At 38.6% G+C, this 12,844-nt stretch overlaps 1 protein-coding gene across 1 annotated transcript; it reads right to left on the bottom strand.

Moving 5' to 3' along the window:
* Window positions 1-6,150: 6,150 nt before the first annotated feature.
* Window positions 6,151-10,322, bottom strand: LOC119863061 (migration and invasion enhancer 1-like). The gene is made up of 4 exons (XM_038420811.2): window positions 10,274-10,322; window positions 7,933-8,019; window positions 7,473-7,549; window positions 6,151-6,422 (listed from the first exon to the last, which is right to left on the bottom strand). The coding sequence occupies exons 1-4, from the start codon at window positions 10,320-10,322 to the stop codon at window positions 6,339-6,341; spliced, it is 297 nt and encodes a 98-aa protein (XP_038276739.1). The 3' UTR covers window positions 6,151-6,338.
* Window positions 10,323-12,844: the final 2,522 nt, after the last annotated feature.

Below are 12,844 nucleotides of genomic sequence, written 5' to 3'. Positions count from 1 at the left end.
GTCCAGCCCTTCAGCTGATCTGCAGTTGAAGAATGTTCATACATTCTATAGGCATTCATGTGTAGATTATGTCTTGGAGATGATACATACCCAGAGTTGTGAGGGTCTTCCCAATAGGCAGTAAACAGAAATCCTATATCACCGGTAGAACATTCCTCTCTTATTCCCTTAATGGAAGCAGAACTCTCCAACTTCACAACATATCTCATATAGTAATAAGATGTAAGAAGTTTGAGAAAGACATAAATCAAGGGGATATTTTCCCCCATAGAAAGTAAATATGTAACAGAATAAATACAGATATTTCATATATACCCAGTTTCCAGAACCAGGAGGAGAGCCAGGTGCAAGTCACTATTGGACTGTGCACCACTCATCTGCACTTGGCATTTTTTGACACGTGGAGTCTGTGCACAAGTGTAAACCTTCTGGAAATTCCTTGTAAGCCTGGCTTGCAGTAGGTGGATTTCTTGAAACACCTTTGCATCAGCATCTTTCCGATTCATCTCACATAGATGGTGCAGATTGTCCTGACAGCATACCCTGGAAAACTTTTACACTCTAGCTTGGAAAGAAGCAACAACCATAGTCTCTTGTGGATTTCCTTGGGAATCTTCAGACAAGGCACATTGAAGAATAATGTCTATCTAAGCAAGAAGTTCCTTTTTTTCAACTGCCTTCCAAATTACTGGGCCCTTTTTAGTTTGTCAGCATTACTATTAATCTTCTTCCTAACTTTATCCAGTATAAACATCATCTACTAGTAGGAAGTAGTAGTAGTCTCTCTTCATTAGCTTCTGATGAGAGTTAGACCCAGGTTTTGCTTAGAAGCATCCCTGTTCTACTTCCCTGAGAGCTGCTGTTTTCACTTTATTTGTCTTAAAAGTAATGAACTTGGCACAGAAAGTCCCTAAGTCAATTCCGACACCTTGACACTCCTCAGGGACCCACTGCACCTCCTGGATTGTTACAAATGCAGCGTCCATATTAGGACCAACATAGTTTTATTGCCCATGAATCAGGTCCCAACCTTTCAGCGGTGTCACAAAAGTTATTGCACATTTATACTAACTGTAAACCACAGTAGTAGCTGTTTATTGAAAGAATCATGTGCATCCTTTGACTCCCAATTATAGAAATAATGCCTAAGCTAATTTAGACTAACATGACTAACTACACCACCTTACACACCACAGGATCAAATCATGAGCCCTTTAATGTATCAACAAAAGCGCAAATCCAAACAATCCAAACAAGGAAGGGAAAAAGTGAGTAGTGAGTAATAAATGGTCATTTAGCATGATAGGTTAATTCTTTCTTATACAATTCATAAATATCCGACAAAAATTAGCCCTTCCTAGTAATATGAAAGGCATAAATATTTCACATTTATCCATTGTGCTAGATGCTGTACAGACCTAGGAAGAGATGGTCCCTGTATCAAAGAGCTATCTCAGCGTCATGTTAGCAGTGTCTGGTCATTGGCTCTTCTTAGAGTATGTCTACACTGTAGCTGGGAGTGAGCTTCCCAGCCTGGGTAGACGGACTCATACTAATAGGGCTTGTGCAAGCTAAAAATAGCAATGTGGACGTTGCTGGGTCTGAGCTCGGGTCTGAGCTCGAGCCTCTGCTGGTGCAGCAACATTCACACTATTTTTAGCATGCTAGCTGAAGCTCCACGGTGCAAATCTGTCTACCTAGGCTTCATCCTTGCTGCAGTGTAGACATACCAGTAGAGGGCAGAACGGGGAGGATGGAAGGACCAGCAGTCAGTAGAATCCTCAGGCGTCTTTTGCAGGCGTTATCTGATGCAGAAAAAACTGATCTGGCACAAATAGCCAAGACGACATTTCCTTCCTAATTTTTTTATATTTCAGTAGCGCATAACCCCAGTCAAGGCTCAGTGTCCCATCGCAACAACAAGAGACAATGACTGCCCAGACAGCTTACAGTCTAGGTATCAGATAAAACATGATAGGTGTATGAAACAAAAGTAGGGCAGGGATGCTCCACCTTTCATACCCCCCTGTGACCGAGGTCCTAGTGTGGGCCAGCTGCGGTCACTCAATTAGGGTGAACTGCAAAGAATGGGGCAGCCAAATCCCCAAAAGCTGGTGGTTATTACAATACTTAGATTTACCAAGCCAGAATAAAACAGCTTCTTTATTACCTTACTGGCTACTCAGAAGTCCAAACAACAGTTCCCTTAAAGTGATCCAGCCTTAAGCCTCCATCCAGGTACCCGTGTCAAATATGATGAAAATTTCTGTAAATCTTATTTCACCATATAAAAGAAAAGGTTCTACCAATCCCAAAGGATCGGACACATTACCTCCCAGGTTAATGAATGTTTCAGATTTTACTGTTCCGTGAACTCCTAGCAGGCCCAACACACTTACTACACCTAACACACTACTATCATCGTATTGATCTGTGAACCTGTCATGTGTCGTATCAAATAAAAGCCGGTGACATACAGTCAATATCATCATTGTGTGATGTATGGATGGATGGTGTGTATGGATACTCACTGGAGGACATCACCATCTGAACTCCAGTAGGTCAACCTGACTCTTGAGACTAAGACTTTTGGGGAATATAAAGAAAATAAAATAGGGCATCTCATTCCCCATCACTTAGGGAACAAAAAAGGTCAACTCTCTTTGCATCTATGAATGATGGCTCCCCAGCTATGAGGGTTGGTGAGGCTGAAAAAGGGACTGTAGAGGTGAGAAAACTGCTTCAGACAAAGCTTGGAGCCTGCTAAGGCTACATGTAAGTTCTTAGAAGCGTGTTATTATTTTGTTTGATTTGTTACCAGTTTCCGTCTATGATCTCTGCTTAGTATCACTGAAATCTCTGTCTTTATTAATAAACTTCTCTTTGTTTTATTATAAATTCCACTCAGTGCTGTTATAACGAAAGCAAGGTGGGCATCCTTCGCTGAGCCAGCAGGCTGGTTTCTCTTCTGTCTCTTTGAGACAGCGGACTCAGTATTCTGTGGGCATCCAGTGACAGGGGCTGGATGCTGCAGAGGAATGGTTTTTCAAGAGGGTTTGGGAAGTAGGTGCACCAAGAGTTCCCTGCAAGGCAAGGAGTCCTGAGGAGTTTATTGGAAGCAGACACCCAGCCTAGCTGCAGCAAATCTCTCGCTCGCTTAGGCAGAAGGGTAACAAGGTGACCTACCATTCTGGACAACCCAAGAACACTACATAGAAAGAAGTTACCAAGTGGAAGATAAATAATGAAGTTATAAGGAGAGTCACTTCTCAGCTGCTGGCAGGTAGGGCCAGGATTGAACCTAAAGGACACTCATAATGTGATGTCAGATTCAAGGAAAGAAGTCAAAGTAAAGTTCTGGTAGTTGAATTCCAACAGCTTAAAAATCTTTCATGTAGTGAACCTCCCGTCTGTTTCATTTTACTGGGAATTTGTGCTGTTGTGTGATCGAACTGCACAAGCACCCCCCTCAAAGAATGATATGAAAGTCATCACATCACTGGGTTGTGTAGCTGTGCCTACAAAAACCTTAACAAATCTGAAAACTGCTCCTATCAATGGGTCTATTTACCCCCAAATAAATCACAGATCCCTTCAGAGCACTGGTAAGTTTTTTGTTGTTGCTGCTGCTGTTTTTGTTCTGTTTTAAACACAAAAGCAGCAATAGAAGATATTCCTAATTATCTGCCCTGAGAATAATTATTTTGAAGTGTGAAAAAATGTGCTAGGCCCTTGTCACAACAACATGTGAAAATGGATGCCTTATCTTGGATTGGTAAAACAAACATTGCAATTTGTTGTGAGATTTGTTTGAACACAGAGAATGTACCATAAGGATTGATTCTTTACATTAACTTGGAGATATGGTTTAAAAGTGTCAGGATTTGATGTTTATTTAACAGCCTAAAAACTTTATAATCTTTACAGCCAGAAGTCTGAGTACAGTTTCTAGTAGCCATTTATGTAAGGTTATTCTTTGCTAAAAAAAAATTCCATCTACTTTGGTTTTGCTTTCCTCACACTAGAGCATGTTTCCTGAATTGCACAAGACTGTTATTAGTCAGTTTGATGGTGGTGTAGAGTTACATTTCCTGCTTCATCACCCAGTGATTTCTATATTTTTAAGCAAATGGAGGAAAACTATACCAATCAGTCCCATATGAAAGTCACATCACACTGCATGAAAGAGGTCACTGTAATAACAATGAACTTTTCAGGAACACATTTACCAGTGTACGTGAACTGCACTTCCTTTAAGTGTCAACTCAATGGCATAGCTATACAGCAGTTGTTCTGGGGGAACCAGAGGAGTGATGCTTCAGATGACTCAATGCCCTACTGCTAGACAACTCAAGAGCAGTCAGTCAGAGGAGAGCAACCCCGTAAGATATCAGAATCAAGAAAGCCTCAGAATAAAGAAGAATTTTGCAAGTTAATATCAGGTTTGTACAGGATAAGCTAGAGGGGAGTGTATCTGTGCTCTGCAATTGACTGGGCTGGGAAACTTATTAAAAGAGAGGGAATATAATGCCCTAGACACCCAGTGCTCATCCAGAAACTTAGTTTGTAAAAAATCTATGGCAGTATCCATTGCTGCTGCTCCTGACACTAGATAAGTAGAAACTATATGTTCATTTCAATGTCCCTTACTAAACTACAAGATGACAGGCTTTCCCTTAAGTAATATGCAAAGCCCCATCTGTTCCAGGATTCTGTGACTAGCACAATTTGCCACAAATTTCACTGCCAGCCACAATCCTGTGTTTCAGAATCTAAGCCTGCAAACAGCTGGAAGCAATAGCTCCAAGAGGTGTGAATTTCCTCATTCCTCAAAATGGGTTAATGCAATGATGACAATTTAACACTTAGCTATATTACTGCTAATCAGTCTTCATTTTAGCAAGAACATCCACCTAATATGCTTATTAAACAATTTCAAACTGCCTCCCCAAATGCCAAAACTCCAACATGTCCCTTCCCAGTTGCCAAAAAAAATACAGCTTGCCCCCAGTGTCTTACATGATGCAAATCTGAATTGTCAGGATATAAGTCTACATGATACTGAAATAAAAAAGGGGGGTGAGGAGAGTGTAAAACTAAACTGAATTTAATATCAGGATAAATAGGAGCTACTGATCCTACTGTATTATTCACCTTCACATTTAACTACTTTAAAAGCACTTTCTAAAATTTATCTGGAGCTGCTACATAATTCTGAGTCTGCCATACCAGAATGCTGCAGAATCCAGAAGACCTGCCACAGAATTCTGGTTCAGCTTGCTGGAGTGTGCTCATGCCTTGGCTATGTAGAGTAAAAGGTGGCTCTTTTTAACAGCATTTTGTGGATTTCTTACTAAGCATTCCTAGAAAATGTATTTTCTACAATTATGCTGTATGTAAATATTCTGAATAGTTCTGTCACCAGTTCTAAACAAATCAGAAGAATTGTTGTTTTTTAAAATTAAATTAGACTAAAATATGCAGTTCTCCAGTTGCTTGCGGTATCTGATGACCCTGATGTGAATAATTTTAAGAATCAAGAGGCACCTGAGTCCCTAATTGGCTCTTCTGCCTTAATGTCCCACCTGCTGGCTCTGCTTTTGGAAATGAGAAATTTAATTTAGGACTGCAACTACTGACGTATAAACTTGTAAAAAACCAACATTGGACTTCACTTCAGGAAGAGAGATAATAAAAAAAAAAAAAAAGATTTCCCATATCTGTAAATGGAAAAACCTGTTGCACAATAGCTTTGAACTCCATGAACGTGCATTCCTTTCTGTGCAAACAAACATACTAGAGTGAAGGCTTCATTAGATAACTAACAAATCTGACTGCTCTAGCATAAGGTTCACTAATTGTCTGCAGTGCTTTGATTTAAGTTAAGTTAAGCCATGGAGCATCTCAGAGATCAGGGAATCTATGACGGAGCCATCCACTCTCAGTGACAATCACAGTTCAGTTTGTCTGTTTCTCCCATTATCTGTGATTATCCCTTTAATTTCCTTGCAAATTAAGACCACTAAAATAAAACTACATTAATCTTCTGATAGCAATGCATAGTATAGAAATGCTATACATAATATAGGAGTTCAAGCAGAAATTAGGATAAACAAAAGTTAAGGGAAAAAACCACAGGTGGAAATTAAATTGCAAAGAACTCATTTCTCTTTATTGTAGTTCAGTAAGACACACTTGAGCTCTGCATCCCAGGGAATAGTTTCTTGGTTTTTTTCCTGATTTTTATCATCTTTTTGACAAAAACAGTCATTAAAAGAATCTATTCCCAATTTGGAATCCAGGTGCCATTTCTAGTGGTTTAAATTCCGTGATTCCTTCTACTGAAGGATGCACATTTTTTTGTTCCTGATGATCTTCTCACAGCTTCCTCCATCCTTAATTTTTTTGACCGCTTCCACGATCTAAAATCAAGCCAAGACAGTAATACATCAGAATCAAAACTGCTATAGTTTTAGTGTTGGGGTGGGCAGCCCCCACGTCGTCAGGCAGGAAAGGGTTAATGAACTGCTTTGAGTCCCAGAAATTAAGACTAGCCCCGGCTCGATTTACTGAAGTTCCTTTGGAATTAAGATATCTGTGAATATTCTAAAACACTGCTCTCCATTTGGATTCCAGTGGCTTTTTCCACCATTACTATCTAATCCACTTGACTATGCACTTAGCTGTCCTAATCTTGGCCTCCTCTCCCCTCACTGTGATGGAATCCTCTTGAAGACATATCTGGTTCAGTGTAACAGCACACAGCTTTGACAGCTTGATGCATCAAGTGCTAAATAGCAGCACTATTTTTTAAATCTCACCTTATAAAATATCCTTTTCTCTTCAGCCTGGGACTAAGCTGTATACGGGATTTTGTGATGTATGCATAATAAAAATAATTACTTATCGTGATTGGCCAGGAGACAATTGGAGCTAGTGCTAAGCGGAATGCTACTAGTAAAAGTGGGGATGGCAGTGAGAAGAGCACATGGTGTAGCTGATACTGGGAAGGAGGCTGTGCCCTGTAGTGGGAGGTGAAGAAGTAGCCACCAAATGCTGCCAGGAGGAAGGAGAGAACTCTGCTGAAAGGGATGGAAAAGCAGCCTGCAACCTCTGGTTTGAGGAGTTTGGCTGCTCAGCTGCAACAGGGGTGTGGAACAGGAAAAGGCCTACATCTGCACGGTAACATCTTTTAGGGGTGGCCACCCAGTGCTTGTCAAAAGCACTGGAATTTACCAATAACCCTCCTAAAAAGGGTGGCCTGCCATTGGCTAAGGGCTGCTGACACCCATGCATGCAGGAATGTGACTAACCTTTCTAGCTTCCACCCACAATCTGGGCCCTTTATCTGTGACCATATTTTTTTTTGGTACTGGGTCAGTCAAGCTGCTGCCTTTCTGTGGGGTGATGCACAGGCACATTTGCTATCTGAGACTGTAGTATGCAGCCGAACATCAACAATCAGAACTTACATCTTCTGAAAAAGGAAAGCCAGAGGTTTCAATCTTAGAAAATATCAGCTTGCCATTTATCTTCACTTCAAAGCTTCCTGCAAGAGAGAGATTTTCAGGTGCTATTCTAACAACATTTGTTGGGCCCATTTCTAATTAATAATGGTCTACCTCAGTTGAAACCCCATCTCCCTGCCCAAAGTTTTTGGGAAAATCAGCTTTTGCATGTGAATCTGGGTTGGACCCCGTCTTTTATACTGCTAACACATTTTCCATGTGACCATCAGCATATCTTACTTGTCAACTCACTAATGATGATGCAGCATTCTGTCATAAACAGGAAAAGGCAAGATCAGGACTTCCCTATGATTAATATACAGTTTACTGAAACTCCAATTGACGATAGTGTTTATACATTTTCTACAAACTTAGTAGCACTTGGTACTATTAATAAAACCTGTGTATTATTGCAATATCTTACCTTTCCTTCCCACTTCGCCCGAAATCTCCGCATCAGGAACTTGCTCCTTGATTTTCTTGGCAAGCTCCTGATAACGGGCTATGTACCCTCATCCTCCACTATAAAACCAAAAAGCCAAAAAAGGTTTAGCATCTATAAATCACTAATTAGCTTTAGGTTAGCAATTATGGATTAAGGATACATAGTTATACTGGAATTTCTAGCGTATACGTACAAAGTGAAATCCTGGCCCGATTGAAGTCAGTGGCAAAACTTGCAGCAACTTCAATGGGGCCAGGATTTTACCCAAGTCTTTTCTTACAGTGAGATCATCATCTATGGTCAGTCACCCACAAGGATCAGCATTGTTGCTGTGCTACTAAACAGCAACACTACTAAACTGATTTGGGAATTTCTAGTGCTGTATGTCTCCAGGGAGACACTTCTGTAATCACAGACTGGTGATTACAAACCTTTAAGTTTACCAGTAACCTGCAGGTTAAGATTCCTTTATTGTTGCAAGCTGATATGTATTAACTTGCCAATTAATACAGTCTCTCTCAGATATTTCTTAAAACTACAGTACATATAAATTACCCTCCGGTAGGATTAAGTTTTATTTTTAAAGAGTGTGGGTGTAAATTATTTTCTTCACTATGAAAAAAGGTGTGGTTTTAAAATAATCTAATTAACATGTGTTAAAAACCCTATTGTGTTATGGCAATTTGTATTTTAACACATTCATCAAGTTTCTTGGAAACAAAGACTGGTTCATAAAAGAAGGAAATCTTAGATATGTTTCCAAACTGGTCTTCTGGAATTTGCATTATGAACCTTCTTTTGTGGTGGCCAGTTTAAGAGGTTTTCTGATTGCCTACTCCAATTCAAGAGTTATTGCTGGCTTAAGTTTTCTAACTTTTTGTGATTCTAGTCTAACAGAGGCAGAGATCTGAATATAGCAATGATGTTGCTCCTACTGCAACTTCTTGGGCAGGATATCAGGAGAGCCCAAAACTACATTGCTTATGGTTACTTTGTAATTGTCACACAAAATGCAGTTTAGGGCAGTCTATTTCTGAGGTTCTCAAGAACCTCTCCCGAACAAGACATGCAGAAGAGTTACATAGGCAGGAATAAGATGAGACAGACAGAACAAGGACAATACACAAAATGGGCAGAGGGAAGAAAAATGGAAAAGCAAAGGTGTTATTTTTAAACCATGTAGGATACACCTTAAATATAATAATTAGCATTAACAGATCTGTTAACAAATGATGTACCTACCAACTCTGATTTATCTTTAGAACACTTCTGCTAAGATAGTTAAGTACTATACCTTCCACATTACAAATAGGGAAACTGAGGGAAAGAAGTGAAGTGATTTGGCAGTAAGGGGCAGAGTGGGATTTTAACTCAGGATTTCCTGACTCCCATTCCTGTGTTATTCCTCCAGCCCACACTGACACCACCTAAATTTACATTAACCAAGTTTGCGACATTATAGTGCAGTTCTGGAGATATGCACGAAGTGACATGCTTTATTCAGCTTCTGCATTCCACAAAAAAATTATAGCCCTTTTATATAAAGTCAAATACACTGTTATTCATACTATATTCGGACAATGACTCATGGCAGCCATAAAAACAAGGCACAGGGAGGAAGCAGACATTAAGAGTTATACTGAAAGTTACTGTAGATTAAAAACTTTAAAATATGATTTTGTTCCTTGTACAAACTAGCAGAAGTCTATTTTACATTCTTCTCAATGAACTCCTGCAAATTATATATTTTTAAAAAAATATAGCTAATATATATATTGATAGATCAAAATTCTCATTGGCTGGTACTAATCTGAAATACTAAAATGTATAGACCCAGCATATAAATTAATGTTATATGTTTAACCTTATTTTGTGAAATTCAAACTAAGGCCCAGATCCGATCAATAGCATCTGGGCAGACTGCAAAGCATGGGTGCAGCAAATCCACCTCTATGCCGAAACTGACTTAATTTTCCACACAAAAAACTCATAAAAAGGAACAAACATTAACTATAAAAAGAGAAATAGTTGCATAATATCCAGGAGCCTCTCCAGAAGTGTCATTAGTACAATACATTTTAAAAATCTAAGTGATCTCTTACCAGTATTCAACATGCACTGTTACTCCCATGCTTTCTGTTAAAATCTCTTTTTCCTCTTGCCGTTATAAATTGTGTGGTATTGATTTAGAAACAACCAGAAAAAACTTGGGTAGCTGTGGAAAAGTGCAGTCACAGGCTGAAAAACAAGTACTGCTCTTCTCCCAGGTCACATGGCTGATCATCGGTAGCTAGGGAACCAGCCCTCTGGGTAGACTCACCTTTTATGTACTTTCGTGACAGTGCAGTTAGATTGTTTAGCTCTGACATACGTCAGCACCTAAATACTGCAAGGGAACAGTCTTTAATACCTTCTGTTGCATTTGACTGATTGTTTTATTTAAATTAACAAATTAATAACATTAAAAGGTCCTGGATGAAAGGGATATTGATGGCTGAGGAAGTGAGATTGCACTTTATTTTACAGGAAGTTGAGTCAACAGCAAAGAAAATGCCTAGTCATTTTATGATCACATATTATACGCATCAGTCCATCAGAATGCTTTTAAAAAAATAAACAAACAATGAAAAAATATTGGAAAATGTAGCTGAATGTGTCAGCTAAAGAATATATATTCTGGGGAAAATATTTCTTTAATTGTGTAAAGTCAACAACAAATGCTCCTTCAGTATGAAGATCAATTCAGGGTTCCATATTTTCATTATAAAAGGGAAAATTTTAATACATATCTTTTAACAATAGTTTAAGAACATACTAAAAATCACTTAATTGCCATTTGTTTTCAGATGGTTCAGAACAATTCTCCTGAAATACTGGAATAGATTTTAATCTTTTATTTTAAAAAATGTAGAAACTTGTTGAAAATATGGACTTTCAGTATTGTACCTATTTCTCCTATCTGATATTTTAAAAGTATGCAGTGGATAGTTTAAAGCAGCAGTCTGAAACCTGAGGTAAAGGCACCAACTATGAATCTGTTTTTGGGGATAGGGAAAGGATGTTGAATGTACTTTGCTGAATCTTATCCTCAGTCATGGAGAAAAAGAGCAATCTTTACACACTTAAATTTAAACCTGGCCAGTTATGATCTTGATCCCTGCCCTTTCTAAATTTAGCTGAAACCAAACCAATTACCATTGAATATCATGCATGTTCCAACAGGGAGAATTATGTTAGATAATTTGAGGTTAGTGGGACAATGCATTTGGCACTTAAGAGTATTGAAAATTAAGGGCTATTCACTTTTGAAAAAGTCCTGCTCTTTTTTCACCACATCTCAAACAGCTTGGTAAACTGTTTGCTTTTAATTTTTGTTGTTGTTGATCTCAAGGAGAATTAGCGCCTTAAGGACTATATTTGAAATTGTGATTTTCTTAATTCTGGAATCAGAGCCGTCCCGTCCATAGGAAGGACCGGGACAACTGCGCTTTGGGGGGCTCCACTCTTTGGGGTCCGAAGGGCCTGGGGGGTTAGTGGGTAACCTGCAGGGGTGGAACGGGGGTGGAGACTGGGCTGGAGGGTGGGAGGGTTGTCCCTGGCCCAAGGATGGCCCTGTCTGGAATTATTTTATATTTTATCTGGCACAAAGAAACCTGTAAATCTTATGACACAAATGTGTTCTCGAGATGGCAATGCACATGGGGTTAGACTCACCCACAGCTCAATGCTCAAACACCTGCAGGGAATTCCAAGTCCTGCACATAACTTGCAAACTTTGCAGGAGTCCTGGTCCTAATGCATTCTCTGCTCCATAGTGGAATGGCTATCTACTGTCACACATCAAGGTTTCAAAAGTTCAAAAATGGGTTTCAAAAAATAAATTCACAGGCAAAACATTAGTTGAGTTGGCATGAATAAAAACTCCATATTGTCAAATGTTTGTGTCAAACTCTCCTAGCCTGCAAATTTTGTGTTTGTACATATGGACACACATACCCACACTCACCCAGAGTTCTATTACATTTTTTCCTGTAGTAACTGAAATATTTTTATAATCTTGCTTCTATTATATGTCCTTCCAGGCCCTTGATCATATCTCTGAAGAACTGCCTGTGGTAGACACTTCCTCTGAACACATCCTTATCTGGTTCATTAAATGTTAGTTTTGCTTGGCTAATATAATGATACAGGAATTAAATTTGAAAGACCAGATTTACATATTAAAACTTGTCTTCCAGTTTACTTAACAGCAATAAAGTCAGAACTGCAACCACACCTACTGCTCAAGCTACCCCATAATTTTATATTCATATATCTCTAATTAAGCAATGTGTTTCTAATTCTAAATAAAAATTTTAATTAGCTTAAAATTTTTATACTCATGTTTATTCATTATTCAAGTTATTATATAGTTGTCCAATAGGGGAGTTTTTACATTTTCCTCAAGCTTCTGGCATTAGCCATCTTTGAACAAGGATACCTGACTAGATGGATCACTCGCCTGATCTAATATGGCGATTTCTATGCTACTGCATAAACTCATATTCACCCCAAGAAACCTTAAGACATCCCTTTCAGATAAGGACAGCAGAAGTGTGTAAACAAGAATAAATTTATTTTAGATTTAAAAGATTTAATGATATACAAAATGTATATAGTATTATATCTTTAATACACTTTACCTTTCCCCCATCAACATAAAACACAATTTAAACAGCTATTGTGTTCATGCCTTAGGTCTGTATCTATAAGATACACTACTGAATAAAAAAAATTTATAGAGCTTTATATTGCCCTTCAATTAAAAATTACAAATTAGTACCTATGTAACAAACAAAATAAAAATCGCAGCATGAAACTTCAGTTGGACAACAGGTTTTTCTTGTTGAAT

Source organism: Dermochelys coriacea, chromosome 10 (genome assembly GCF_009764565.3).
Source record: "Dermochelys coriacea isolate rDerCor1 chromosome 10, rDerCor1.pri.v4, whole genome shotgun sequence".
Taxonomy (NCBI): Eukaryota; Metazoa; Chordata; order Testudines; family Dermochelyidae; genus Dermochelys; species Dermochelys coriacea.
This window is presented reverse-complemented; position numbering and strand designations above follow the sequence as displayed.

Coding starts and splice junctions, on each gene's coding strand:
- LOC119863061 (XM_038420811.2), bottom strand. CDS start 10,322: ATGTCAGAGCTAAACAATCTAACTGCACTGTCACGAAAGTACATAAAA. Junction 8,020..10,273: donor GTCACGAAAGTACATAAAAG/GTGAGTCTACCC, acceptor GTGGAGGATGAG/GGTACATAGCCCGTTATCAG. Junction 6,423..7,472: donor GCTTTCCTTTTTCAGAAGAT/GTAAGTTCTGAT, acceptor GCTTGATTTTAG/ATCGTGGAAGCGGTCAAAAA.